Source organism: Danio rerio, chromosome 4 (genome assembly GCF_049306965.1).
Source record: "Danio rerio strain Tuebingen ecotype United States chromosome 4, GRCz12tu, whole genome shotgun sequence".
NCBI classification, from domain to species: domain Eukaryota; kingdom Metazoa; phylum Chordata; class Actinopteri; order Cypriniformes; family Danionidae; genus Danio; species Danio rerio.
In genome coordinates, this window is record NC_133179.1 from 23,257,968 (window position 1) to 23,272,852 (window position 14,885).

Below are 14,885 nucleotides of genomic sequence, written 5' to 3' on the forward strand. Positions count from 1 at the left end.
GGTATCCAAGGCATTTGGAGTGCGAAAATCTGAAATTTCCTGTGAATTTTAATGATATATTTTATTTTAATTTATGTCTTGATTTGTTTTCATGTGACTGCAAAAACATAAGGTAGCTACATTAAAACAATGATAAACAACTAATTGAATAAAAATTGGTTTTCAATGCGGGTAAATGTAAGACCACTCATCTTGTATCTTTGAACAGTCTACATATAGTCACTCACAGTAAAAAAAAAAATCAGAATATTTCCAACATGCATTGAACACTGAAACATGCTCAATACCTGCCTGGAACTACATCTGTGCTTTTCCCTGAAAAAATAAAATAAAATCAAGCATTAAACAGGCCCATCATTTAGAGCTTTATATATTCTAACAAAAGTTAGTAGTTATTGGAGTGTTATTATTTTGAGTGATCATACATATTATTATGTTAGCAGTGAACATTTGTCACCAAGTACAGTATAAAGCTCTGCCCTTTACCATTTCAAACCCCATGGCTCAAACCAAAGTAGAAAAGCTGCATTCAGAGATGATGACCAGTGGCATTTTATAATTCATGAAGCAGAGACATGGCTCACTCCCAGTCCTGCTCTCATATTAAACAAACCCGTGTTTTTCACTCAACCAAAGGCCTCTTGTTCTATAAACCCTCCCATTCTGAGCCATTGGAAAGTGAAAAAATAAATCAGTGGATTTACAGAGAAATCCGTTCCAATCTGTTTCTCTCTTCTTCAGCCTGGTGATTGTTCTTGGTGCACGGAAAAGCAGAACTTGATATTTGACTAAAGGACAATGACTAAGGAAAAAGAAAACAAAAAACAGCAAACGGTCCAAGTTTCACAGTTCTTTGTTTTACTGAAATTGTGCGGACATACAAAACTATTTCATTTTGAAATTAACCACAGTAAGACCACAAAATGGCAGAATATTTGCCCTGATAACCGTTTAAAGTATGACTTGATACAATATCAAGCAAATACACAAAGAAATCATTGTTCTCCACAAAAAACTGCAGAGTCTATAAATTATATATAAATAGAATTGCCATATTCTGAGATCAGATTACAGTTACACTATACAATTCCCACTCAGCAACAAGAATCCCTCCCTTTATTTAACCTAAGAAAGATTCGTTTTTGACGGTTTCGAGCACACCACAATCAAACCGATCATACAGCCCAGAAATATTGCCGAACCAGTTACTAAAAGTCCGATCTGTAAGCCCTCCAGCATGTCCATCCGGGAAATCAGCTCATTCTTGAACATTTTGGCCGTCTCATCGTCCAGAACGGCCGTCTAACATACAGAAAAAACAAAACCTTTTACAGCAGTGAAACAATCTGAGGTCAGGCACATGTGAGATTAGCTGTTTATGGACTGTAATAATTTTCCTCATATATCAGATGTAAGATTTCAGAATTACTTTGTTGGTCCCAACGGGTCTAAAGTACTTATTTAAAGCAGAGATAACAGATCTAAACTTAGTCAACATGTTTTATCATGATGCTTTTGTTGAGTCTGGCAATAGAAATGAGATTTAGTCCCAGTACAAACTACAGTGTATATTGTATATTTGATTTAAAGGGATGGTTCACCCAAAAATTAATATTTACTTTCAATTTAGCTCAAGCACTTCAATACCTTTTCAGCTGAACCCAAAATAAGATTTTTTGAAGAAATCTGTAAACAATGACTTCAAGGAAAAACAAATACTATGGAAGTCAATGGGGTTTTCAGCATTCTTAAAATATTTTTCTTTGTGTGCAAGAAAAAAAAACTCAATGTGTATGTGACGGGTGAGTAAATGATGACAATTGTCAGTTTTGGGTGAACTATCATATTAAATATGATTTTGCTGACTATATTAATTGAATCTGCCGTGTTTACTGTATATAGCAGAGGTTTATCCCTAGTTCAACCTTAATAGCTCTAATTTTTAGTATAAGATTATGGGCTCTATTTTGATGGTCCATGCGCAAAACGGAAAGCGCAGGGCATAAACGCATTCAGGACGTGTCATACTCCATATTTTCTAATATAAGGATGGAAAAATCCGCTTTGCGGATTTGATATAACAAATGCAGCCTTGGTAAACCATTTCCAGATCATATATTATCCTCAATTATATACAACTAGTCATTAGTTAAAATGTTTAATTGTGCATAATTATTTAAACAAAAATAGACTATATAATTGAAATTACACATTTCCATAAACAGACATTATTAACACTCACCTCATTCAACCATAAAATAGGTATAATTGTGTGCTCCTTGATTTTGTTCAAAAGTCTGTGAGATAAAAAAAAACAAAAGACATCAAGTTAGGTTGTGCATGCATAAATTCAGCATGTGCATGAGCATTCATGACAATGCATGATATTGATTTACATACGCAATATCGTCGGATGGGCCGTACATCATGTTGACCTGAAGCCTTTTTGAAAATCTCAGAGTGAAACCTGTAATCTGCAAATATCAAAAGACGTACAGTCAAAATCATATCTAAAAACTGCAATATCATAAATATTTCTAAATGCTTCCTTGTTTCAAGATAAGACACTGTAGGTAAAAACACACTTTTTAAAAATGCACCTATCAATGCCCCTGGGCTTTTTGTAAAGTGTTATTTTAGTCCAAAATACACTTTTGATTGTTTCCTTTCACTTTTTCAATTCATGTCTGTATAAATCAACTGCAATACATATTTCTGTATGTTATATTATTATTATTTTATGTTCTCAAAATTGATTTTACTCATAAATCACCAGCTTTTAAATGCATGGTTCATCCGTATCTATATTCTGAAGTTTTCATGAGCAATATGTTAATAATAATATGCTTGATTGTATGACACATTTTATTATATATAAAACTGAAAATATCTTTATATCTGCAACCTTTTCTGAATGATTGAATGATAACAAAATATTGCAACAAAAAAAAAACTGACTTCAGATGTTTGTAACCTTAAAATTATTATTATTCAAAAACTCATTAAAATCATTTACACAGGAAAGTGTTGGTAACTATTACTTATCATTATTTTTACTCTATTCAACTTCAGTGTATTGCCTTAAAACTTGGTTTACCCAAAAATGAATATTCTGTCATTAATTACTTACTGTCATCTTGTTCTAATTACGATAATTTAGATGAGATCCTAGAGCTCTCCCATCCTTCATAGACAGAAACAGTCCCAGGACATTTAAAGAAACCAAAAACATTCTCAAAAGACTCAAAACTGTGTCAGGGTCATTTCTGTCTACAGGATGAAAGAGATGTCAAATTTAATCTAAAATATCTTCAGTGGAGGGCTGTAGATGAATGAAGGCCTTGGAGAATAGAAACACCATGAGGGTGAGGAATTAATAGCAGAATTTAAATTTTTGGGTAAACTAACCATTTAAAACAGCACATTTATGCAAATAAAGTAGTTTACTCACCGGTTCTACATCCAGAAATATGGAGTGTTCATCTAAGTTGGGGTTCATTCCGACCACCCCCTGCTGGAGCTCAATACTGGCATAGAGGAAGTGAGGCAGAGAGATGAAGACTGGGGTTCCTGTGAAAATATTTAATTAATTAATTAATTAAAATAAATTAATTATGCTGCACAACAAAACACAAAAAGACTAATGCATTCAATAAGGTATTTTCACATTCCTTGCATCAATGTGATGACTGCATTTATATTAGAAGTAAACAGCAGCTGACCCTTTTTATTTTTTTTCAGGTGCGGTATGTGTGTGTCACAATTCAGGAAAAACGTTATTATCATAATAACTCATAATAAATAATTTGCATCAAAGTTACTATTGCAAACGCCCTTTTAAAGGGATAGTTCACCCAAAAAAATCCTCACCATTTACCCACACTTGCATAAACTTACATGAACTGCTTTCTTCTACTCAAAACAAAACTAGATATTCTGAAGAATGCTGGAAAAAAGCAGCAATTGGCATCCATATAGGAACAAGTCAATGGCTGCTTTTTTTACTTTTTTTTTTTTTTTTACATCTTTTAAGCGTTAGGCAGAAAAAAAACTCTAACACATCTGATAAATATGTAGTCTGATATAATGATTACATAATTTTATCTTTGGGTGAACCATAGCATTAAGAGGAATAAAACACTGACCTTTACAGGAAGTAATGTCAAGAAGACCAGCTAAGGTACAGTTTCTTGTGATTTCATGGTCTGTACAGTAGCACATGTTATCAGGGTTGGAAACTGGAGAAGCCAGAGCATCAACAGGCAGCAAGTACCGATACACATCAATTCCCTTCAGGTTCACAGTGGCCTCATATTCAGCAGATATTGACCTGGAGGAAAAGCACAATATGTATTCTAAATTTATATGTTGCAAAAGGTGCATTAACTGATTATGTTTCAAAAAAGATTATCTTTAAAACCATTGTAAGAAGAATTGTAATGTTAACTGAGGCTGTTTATTTGATAAAAAAAATATAGTGTAAAAAAAGTGGGACATATTATTACAGCTCAGAATAGCCGATTTCTACCAATATATTCTAAAATGTGATTTATTCCTGATTTATTTTCCACCGTAATTGTTTCAGTTCTAGTATCATATTCTCAATAATTATTTATTATTATTGTCAATGTTAAAAACAGTTGTGTTGCTTAATTTTTTAATTGACGTTTTTTTCATGAATCTTACATAATAATAATAATAATAAAACATTAAAAGATCAAATTTTAGTTTGACATAAAAAGAAATTGACCTTAAATATTTGTGTAAATGAGATGTATTATTATATTGTGCTTGTATATAATCCAATATAACAATATAATAAAAATAAAGGAAAGAGCAGGAAATATAATATAATATAATATAATATAATATAATATAATATAATATAATATAATATAATATAATATAATATAATATAAAATAGGTGACGCGGTGGCGCAGTAGGTAGTGCTGTCGCCTTTGGTTTCTCCCACGGTTCTTCAAAGACATGCGGTACAGGTTCATAGTGCATGTGTGTAAATGAAAGTGGCAGGGTGTTCCCCAGTGATGGGTTGCAGCTGGATGGGCCTCCACTGCATAAAACAATTGCTAAATAACGACCCCCAAATGCTAGATAAATAGATGGCAACCCCAGATTAATAAAGGGACTAAGCCGAGAAGAAAATAAATGAAAGAATGAATATAGTATAAACTTTAGGACGACGCAATAGGGCAGTAGGTAGCACAATCGCCTCACAGCAAGAAGGTTGCTGGTTCAAGGTGCTGGTTTATTATATTCTAATATAATGTTTACTAATATTACAATATAATATAAACTGTTGATTAAACACTGTACTTTATATATATAAAAAAAAATTAATTTCATATTTATCTTCCCTTTTTTGGAAAGAAAGCAATGGAATTCATCCATTTTTAAGTATGTTTAGTGGCTAAATTCTTAACCCATTACATATGCATGAGCGATAACATGAGGAAAAACTAGATACTTCAGAATCGACATGGTCTCAGTAATATATTTTTAGCACTCATCATGTGACTAAATGAAAAACAGTCAAGCTTTGTCTAGCTTTGATCTCCAGCAGTCCCGGCTGAACAGTCACGGATGAAGTATTATGATAAAAGTGCATAAATGTTGTTTTTTCTGACGTCTTTGACCCTGCAGAAGAGCAGGATCTGCCTGACCTCTGCTGGTAATGACTAAACAATAGAGTGGACACGTGAAACCACCACTTATCTGATCAGCAACCTGGATCAAATCTAATCAGAACCGCATAGATTAAATTTAACATACGCTCATAGAAAAATAGGACTTTAATCAGTAGATAATGATAAATTTGCTGATAAGTGGAATTTCAAAACAGCCTCAAAGTTTTTGGACACTTTGTGAACTTTAAAATGTATATGCATAATATGAGAAATTGTTGTTTTGTGAACATGAAAAATACTATAAACTGTTTTTTAAAGCTAAATGTTTCACAAAAAGAAATGTTGTTAGTTAATTGATAAATCAGTAGATACTATTGAAAAATCAGTGGATATTCTTCACAGAGGGTCCAGTATTTAAACATTTGTCAATAAAGACTAGTCCATAGATGATGACGTACAAATATAACTAATATACAATGACATCTAATGTATATACAATTGTTTTGAATCTTAAATTTACAAAAATATCTAGATCGGTTGCATACTGTATTTAGTAGTAATATTAATATTAATAATAATCCTTTTTAAACTGAGCTGAAACAACACAATTCTTGAGTTTTTGGGAAGACAACTTAATTGTTTTGTGATAAATCCACTTAAATTTGTAAAAAAAATATTGAGCTAACTTAATTCTATCATGTTGACCCGACACAAAATCAATCATATGGAGCCCAACATTTTACAGTGTAAATATTAGTTACTTTTTTGTATTGGTTATTAGCAATACAATTGAAAAATACCTGCAGATATCAGGAGAAAAGAAGTATAGAGGTTCCTTCTTGTCCAGGAACGGGTGGAAAGAGGAACCATCTGTAGATATATGAACACAAACGTAATTAACTATTAAAAACATTAGTTTTGAAGCCCTTTAGAGCAGAGATATCAAAACAAATTGTGACTTTGCAGGAATTGCTGAAGGTCCTCGATTTTATTGGAGAATTATTAATTAAATTAGATGAAAAGCTATGAATAAATAAGCCAGAAATAAGCCCTGGACAAAGCTATTTACATAGCTGTAGGACAGAAGACATTATATAACTATATGCACATCAACATCAATGATATTTCCCAATAATTCAATATGAATGTAATATATTAGAGGTAAACTTGCCTGATCCATTTATCTTGTCACAATAAGAGTCGTTCCAGTAATTAACTGATCTGTAAAACCATAAGTGTTTTGATAATACAGTTAGTTTAAGTGATTAAATCAGAAACACAGTATACAGTATTTATTTAAAGGGATAGTTTGCCTAAAATCTCTCTTATAAACCACAAGCGTCAAATGCAATTAAAATAGAAAATAACTGTAATTTTTATGAGATCATGTTGTGTCAAATGTGACGTTGTAAACATTTAAATTTTTTTCCAGATTCCACACACTTCACATTTTCTAAATGTTTCACGTGTGTGTGTTTTTTTTTTTTCATATAGACGGATGATAATGATTTAATTAATAAAATATACTATTTAATACTGAATGGTCTGAGGCTGAGTCGTTTAACGTCAAATATTTGGGTTTGTTTGTGTAAACTATCCCTTTAAGATTTAAGATTTTTCCGTATACAACAGCAATCTTCAACCCAAAGAATCATGTGTTACATGCTACAAATACTTACGTTTCACCTTGCCAGCGTTCAATAATGGCTACTTTATTAATGTCATCTTTGCCTGTGAAAACAGTGTAGGGTCCATCTACGGTGCCATTATACTAAAAGAAAAAAAAGAAAAACAGCTTTATCTTCACATTAAATCACAAAAACCACAATAAAAGCACCAGTACCAACTGGGAACACATGTTAAATTTAAAATTCAGTTGAAATGTTTAAAATTTAGGAGACAGTGTTGTGTTAGCTTTGATGCTAGCTCTTTTTATCTTATATTAAATAACATAAGTTATTTAGGTATTCTTACTTCTTAAAAGGATAGCTACAAAAATTAAAAATAATTTTTCTCATTCTTTATTGTTTCAAACACGTTTTGAGGTTGTTGTTTTTTCTCTTGAACACAAAAGAAGATTTCCTGAAAGAAATGGGAAACAGAAGCCATTGAGTTCCATAGTATTTGTTTTTGTTCTACTATGGATGTCAATAGCTGTTTTTTTCCCCCCAAAACCCTTCATTATATCTTGTTTTGAGTCCATCAGCAGAAATAACTTTTAACTTGTTTAGATCCACTTGAGTACATTTTCAATTGTGGGTGAACTTTCCCTTTAAGGCCTGTTCACATAACTATAATGTTAACAACACAGAACTTGAAATCCCTTTTAGTATTAATCCTTTTACACAGTTCATAAATCTGAATCCATGTTGCTTTAAAGAGGTTGTGAAATTATTGCAACAGGTGACAAAACTGCAGTCTGCACTTATTAACAGAATTATCATTCATATCACTTTAGTTATCATTCATGGCGTGAACGGCACTTTAATTTGTGCATTCTTATTTGGACTGAAGGTGAGATGTCCCGTTTTGATATCTGAATCTAATAAAATTCACAAAAGGGAATTTAAATACACAGTACCTACAAGAAATGCAATTAAAGTGTGTAATTGAATGCTTTATATAGCTTTAAAAAATAAAATCTAAGTGTGGATGAACATTTTTCTCTCATTCAGACTATACTTGTCCTTATTAGAATATTTAAAATAATAAGTTAACATCAAATTTTAAAATAATTTAAAATATCTTGCTGACAAATTGGTAAAACACAGTAGTTTGAATGAAAGTGGTATAAATATTTAAAATGACAATAAATTACTGTTTTGGAGCTTCATTGCAATTTTTAAAGGGATAGTTCACCCCTTTTGAATTTCTTTCTTCTGTTGAACACAATAACAAGATATCTTGAAGAATGTAAGAAACCTGTAACCACTGGCGTCCATTAGGGCATTATTATGAAGCATTTTTAATAACTTTTTGTGTTCAACATCAGAAGAAGCTCAAGAAACGCAAACCAGATTGTGACAAGTAAATGATGACAGAATATTCTATTTGGGGTGACCAATCCCTTTAAATAAGAGTCTTTAAATGCATCATCCAATGACTCTTGTTCTATATATGATGAGTTTTTTGTAAATTCGTGTTACATTGCTTTTTTTTTTAGGTGCTATCTGTAAATCATGGGAAAAATGCAGGCCAGTCATTTTATCAAAACACATTCTAACATACTGTATGCAAAAAAAAAATTGTGTTATATTGAAACCCTCTTCATTTTTGAGCCATGTACTTACATATTTAAATATGTTAATTTAGGTGTTCTCCAAATTGGCAAATAATATTGCTTATAATGTGGTTCTTTATATTTCTTCAATCATGCTGGCATATGATGCTTAACTAGCAAATATAAAGCCATTAAGTCTCCTTACTGGATAAAAAGCTCCAACCAAGCTGTTCAACATTGGGTCTTTGTAGCCCCACAATAATTCCTTAACAGTCCTGTTCTGGAAGAGTGAGGAACCGGAGCTTCGGATAAGCCAATCTGCCAGTTTAGGACCAATCAAACGGTAAACACCCTGGAAGAAAAGAAATCAAGGTTCAAGTAAATCATAGCATCAGTATGGAACAGCAATCTGTCCTTAATTTATCTACCTAATAAAACCACAAGGTAATTTTAATTATATACAAATTACCTCAACAGCACCTTTATCTGATGGATAGGAACATGTAATTACAAGCTATAACACTGAATGAACATTAGGATTATATAACAGTTGGTTATGCATTAACATGCATGCTCAAGTCTTGTGCTGACAGTTGAAAGATAACATGTTGAAATCTGTGATTATCTTTTAATTGGACAAACTTTAACTGACTTGCTTCACAGATGGCAATCAATGTTGAAGGAATGTTATCAGTGCCATTGGTCAGCGGTTTTAAGATGTGTACACTATAAAAACTATCTGTTAATTAACAGTTTCTGCATTTTGTGATTAAATTATGAGACCTTGACCTTTGCTGTTTTGATGTTGAAAATTCAACTCTGTAGTTTAAAAATGTAATACATCTATACATGTTAAATACCAGAAAAAGTACTGGTTTATTTTAGGTTTATTTCTAGACCAGTTGTTCTCAAACTTTTCAGCCTGTGATCCCAAAAATTACAATGCCAGTGACTTGCGACCCCCCAATATCCTCTGAGATGGCTATAAATATGTAAACCTTGCACATAACGGCACACACATACCTGTAAGCCCAAGTCTATTCATCATTTCATTTTGAAGAATGACACTCGGAGACCATCCTCCATGTTCATTTGTGGCTTGTATTGATTTTTAATGTACGTGAGTGACGTAAAGGTTTCAGAAAGTTTAGCCTAGTCCAATAAAATCAATGTGCTGTGTCTTTAATATAACATGATCACCCCATAGGTTGCAAAAAAATCTACTGGCTCTATTTTGACGGTCTATGCGCAGAGCGCAAAATGCAGGGCGCAAACGCTTTCAGGGCGTGTCAGAACGCTTTTTTGCTAATTTAAGGACGGGAAAATCCGCTTTGCACCTTGGCGCATGGTCTAAAAGGGTTGAGTTTATTTTCTTAATGAGTTATAGGTGTGTTTTAAGAATAAACCAATTGCAGTTTCATCTCACATTCCCTTTAAGAGCCAGCTGCGTCGCGCCAAGAGCGCATTCGCTATTTACAGGACGCAAAGTAAGTCTAAGTGGAAAAAATTTGCATTTCACTAGCAAACAGTTAACAGTTAACAGTTTTTTTAACAGAAAACTGTTAAACAGAGCATCTACTGCGTGAGAATAAGAGATAATAGATCTACTTTCACATTCGCTCTTGGATAGGTAAACCTTTACGCACAGACATCAATTAGTCTATAAATAATTAACTTAGTTTGTTAAGCGCAAATATTCGTTTCAAAACTATTTCTAAATTCAGTTCTGATTTCCAGCAAACAAATAAATTAACAATAATAACAAAGTGTGCTCAAAAACCTGAGTTATATCCTAAAACACATGCTGTGCCCCATATGGTCTTAAACCTGACAGGTGGGCAAATCTAAGCTTGTTTTTAATAAAACAAATATAAATATGGATATAATAAATAATACTGCTAATAATAATAACATTATACAAAAGCAAAATGCTATGAATTAACTGAAAAAGCCTCCCGAGATGAAGACATAAAAGCAGTAATTTTTCATATTTATGTAGGCTAGAAAATAATATGTTTTGTAATATTTTAATCCTTTATATTTATATCCTATATCTATTCTTATTATAACCTATATATATCCTTAATATTTACATTTTTTCATATGTAAAGACATTTGCCTATTGCTCTCTTGTGCGTATTAAGCAGTGCATAAGCGAGGCACAACTCTGCGCCGGAGTTTAGACCGGGTTTGTTTTGGTCTATTAAAAAATCTATTATAGTTTCTGAAAATAGCAACGCGACCAGCAGTGCGCCTCAGAACGCCTTCCTTTTTAGACCAGAACGCACATATGAGCGCTAATGCATTTGTTATTTAAACAGCGCAGCGCAACGCCTCAAAACGACTCTTGCGCCAAGCTAAAACTAGCAAAAGACTATTGAGCTGCGCCTTGCGCCACATTGCGCCAGGTGTATGATAGGGCCCTTAATGTTTAAATGATATTGTTGAAAGGAAGCATCTTTTACTCACACTGTCCAAACTAAATGCACATAAGCATTCTCTTAGGTGGTACAGAATAAAAGATACGGTACACATTTGTACCTGAAGCATCCATATTAGTACCTAAATTTAACACATACCCTTTTAGGTACTAATATGGATTCTTTAGGTACACATGTGCTTTGATAAAGTACCACACGCCAGAGTCAGCTTTAATCCCTGTATTTTGTTAAAAAAAAAAAGCAGAACAAAATACAGCACTACTGTAAAACACACATTTACTAATATCTGCTTAATTTTTTGCTATATTTTAAACTGTATTTTGTCTTTCTGTGATGACAAAGCAAAATTTCAGCAGCCATTACTCCAGTCTTGAGGAGGAAATCTATTTATCACATTAACTGAAAATGAGGGAGTAAAAAGAATAAAAAGATAACTGCAATGGCATGAAATATTTTTGAAATACATACTGCGACAGCAAGGTTGAGCGATGTGAACACATCCTCCTCGGATCCTACTGACATGCTAGGCTCAAAGGTGGCTCCTGCCGGCAGCACAAAGGACACAGTGTTGTTGTCATTGAAGGTGATATTTGTTTTGGGGATGTAACGTACCCTGAAGGATAACAAAAAAAGGATAAGACCTTGTTAAAAAAAAGAGTAGATGGCCATTTAGTTGCTTAAAACCACACGAAAAACACAAGTTATGGTGTGTTACTGGTTATATCATTATGTAGCAGTGGAAAGTCATAGTTAGCGTGAATAACAGCAATGTCAGGCCCATTCAGACATACAATATCTTAGACTAAGATTGTGAATTGATGACAACATATTTATATGTATATTATAGGAAATATGAAAAAGTTCCTCCAGTGCAAAAAATGACATTTCCCTTGTATGTATAACATTTCTCTTGGATTTGGTAAGAATCATCAAACTTGTGCTTGTCAATATACGATGCTAAAAAAAAAAGCAACAACATGAAAAAACTTTAAGTTCATCTCAGAGGTCTATATATGATCTACACTTTAGTGAAATGTTGTTTCTTTTCGTTTCTTTTGGCTTTTTCAGGCAGTTTATGAGATAATATTTGTTTTATTTCCAAGAGAATAAGTGCTGTGAGTTAGCTTTTCTGTGTGGAGCTTGCATGTTCTCCTTGTGTGGGCGTGGGTTTCCTCTAGGTGCTTCGGTTTTCCCCAGTCCAAAGACAAGTGCTTTAGGTCAATTGAATAAGCTAAATTTGCTGTACGAGTGTGCATATAAATTTGTATGGGTGTTTCGCTGCGTAAAACATTTGCAAAGTTGGCGATTCATTCTGCTATGGCACCCCTAATGAAAAAAGGGACTAATCCAAAGGAAAATGAATGAATGAATGAATGAATGAATGAATGAATGAATGAATGAATATCGACTACAGAATATCTATCTATGAGGCCACAAATATTACCTGTATGTGTATGGTCCTTTCTGCACCAACACAGGTTTGGACCCTTCACTTAAAACCTTATCGGGATTCTCCACATTAAAAATCCAGAACTGCCTGTACATCGCTATGTCTACAGATGTCCAGGTGTCAAATGCTAAAGTCCCATTTTCCAGCACTGTTTCCTTAAAAAAAAAAAAAAAAAAGTTAAACATCTAAAATCAGATATTCTATTCACACTTTAATCTACTTTTTGTATATTGTGAAATGGGGGGACAGGAGAAAGTTGTCTCAATCCACTGAATGTTTATTTATATTAGGTTATATTCATTCACGTTTTTGCACAGGAACAATGCATTGAAAACCTCCAAAGCTTTTGTCTTAAAATTAACACCCAGCTCATTTAACATTGACCTTGACACTGTGAGCTAAGTCAAGAACCTATAATGTTTAAATACCTGAAATCTAAAACTCTAGTTAACAATCACAACTTAATTTAGACATGTTAAAAAGCTTTTCACTCAAACCTAAACAGTAAAACAACTAACAACATGAATTATATGCAATTCATTGATTATAAAACTCAAATTTCATAATTGCAAAACACGTCCTTGACCCAAAAACCCCATTTTATTTCACCTCATATATCATTAATAGTAGTACGTTGTACCCTACATTGAATAAATTTAAATTATTCACAATATTTCTCTACGGCAACTTCATGTGTGTCTGTTTGGAGCATCTGCAAACGCGTGTGCGCCGAATATTGATATGAAAAGACGACGACTTACCTTATGGACGGTGTTTTTAATTATCATGTCGCCCACCGGGATGAGGATTCCGCCAAGCAAGGCGATCAGGGCGCCCAGCACGGCCCCGGTGATGAGTGCGCACCGCTGATCGCAGCAGGTCATGATGGCGAGCCGCAGCCTGGACCAACACTGACCGGCTGCGCGGCAGGTACCAGCATGAGGTCGTCCTGAAGAATTATGTAAGTCCCAGGGATCGAAGGTTGTAGAGGAGGAGATCTGGGAGACTGGATTGCCGTATAAAACACCCGGAGACCCTCGTTAGGACGGAGTTATCTGCGCGCGATAACGCACTGCTGGGCGGGGAGCGGGCGCGTAACACACGGCAATCAGAAGCCAAGGCCAATGTCACAATCAGGAGACCGCCGCTGCTGAAAAGTGTTTAAGTTAAAAGTGACTTTGAAATATCTGTTTGATGTCGACGTGGATGATTTGTGCCAGAGTCGAAAAGAAAAAGAAAAGTAAAGTAAAAAAAAGATTTAGAATTGGTATTTACATTAATATGCAATTAATAGATTACACGTAGCCTAAATATTACTCGAAAATGAATATTATCTAATATCTAGTTCTATTTAGATTTACTATAAAGGAAATCAATACCGAATCACCGCGAGCTGCTACTGACCAATCAGAATTAAGCTTTTCGGACGGTCACCCTGTTATAAAAATCAAAACAGGACATCAAATCGATAACTAGATTACGATACAACAAATAGGATAGAAAACAATATCTGACAACCAAGTCAATCTAAAATTACCATTTGGACATCCATATAAAAAAATACACAGGCACAATTAATTTGTTATGAAATCATTTTTATATATCATTGAATAAACTTTTAACTTAATTTTAGATTGAGAATTCAAATAGAATATCAGACCACTAAGTGCAACTGACAAATCAGAATCAGTCATTTATGGTTATGAAAGACCAATAGAATAGAATAGAATAGAATAGAATAGAATAGAATAGAATAGAATAGAATAGAATAGAATAGAATATCAGACCACTAAGTGCAACTGAGAAATCAGAATCAGCCATTTACGGTTATGTATGAAAAACAACAACATATAGAATAGAATAGAATAGAATAGAATAGAATAGAATAGAATAGAATAGAATAGAATTTCAGACTACTGAGTAACTGACAAGTCAGAATCAATCATTTATGCTTATGTAGGAAAAACAAATAGAATAGAATATAATAGAATAGAATATCAGACCACTGACTGCAACTGAGAAATCAGAATCAGTCATTAATAGTGATTTATGAAAAACAAAATGAAGAACAGAGAATAGAAAAGAATAGAATATCTCATTTCTGAGTAACTGACAAATCAGAATCAGT

General features: G+C 33.2%; 2 protein-coding genes across 2 annotated transcripts in view; both read right to left on the bottom strand.

Moving 5' to 3' along the window:
- Positions 1-14,885, bottom strand: part of kdm7aa (lysine (K)-specific demethylase 7Aa) — a 248,464-nt gene that overhangs the window by 175,514 nt on the left and 58,065 nt on the right. The window lies entirely within an intron of this gene.
- cd36 (CD36 molecule (CD36 blood group)) lies at positions 842-13,657 on the bottom strand. Its single transcript, NM_001002363.1, has 12 exons — positions 13,519-13,657; positions 12,752-12,912; positions 11,776-11,920; positions 9,072-9,218; positions 7,326-7,417; positions 6,818-6,867; positions 6,447-6,516; positions 4,146-4,330; positions 3,452-3,570; positions 2,401-2,474; positions 2,243-2,297; positions 842-1,302 (listed from the first exon to the last, which is right to left on the bottom strand). Exons 1-12 carry the CDS (start codon positions 13,639-13,641, stop codon positions 1,126-1,128), a joined length of 1,398 nt encoding a protein of 465 aa, NP_001002363.1. The 5' UTR covers positions 13,642-13,657; the 3' UTR covers positions 842-1,125.

Bases quoted from the DNA above. Each gene is read 5' to 3' on its own strand.
- cd36 (NM_001002363.1), bottom strand. From the start codon at position 13,641: ATGACCTGCTGCGATCAGCGGTGCGCACTCATCACCGGGGCCGTGCTG. The intron at 11,921-12,751 runs GTAATATTTGTG...GTTATCCTTCAG, and splicing joins AAAGGACCATACACATACAG to GGTACGTTACATCCCCAAAA. The intron at 7,418-9,071 runs GTAAGGAGACTT...TTTTTCTTTTAG, and splicing joins TGGTTGGAGCTTTTTATCCA to TATAATGGCACCGTAGATGG.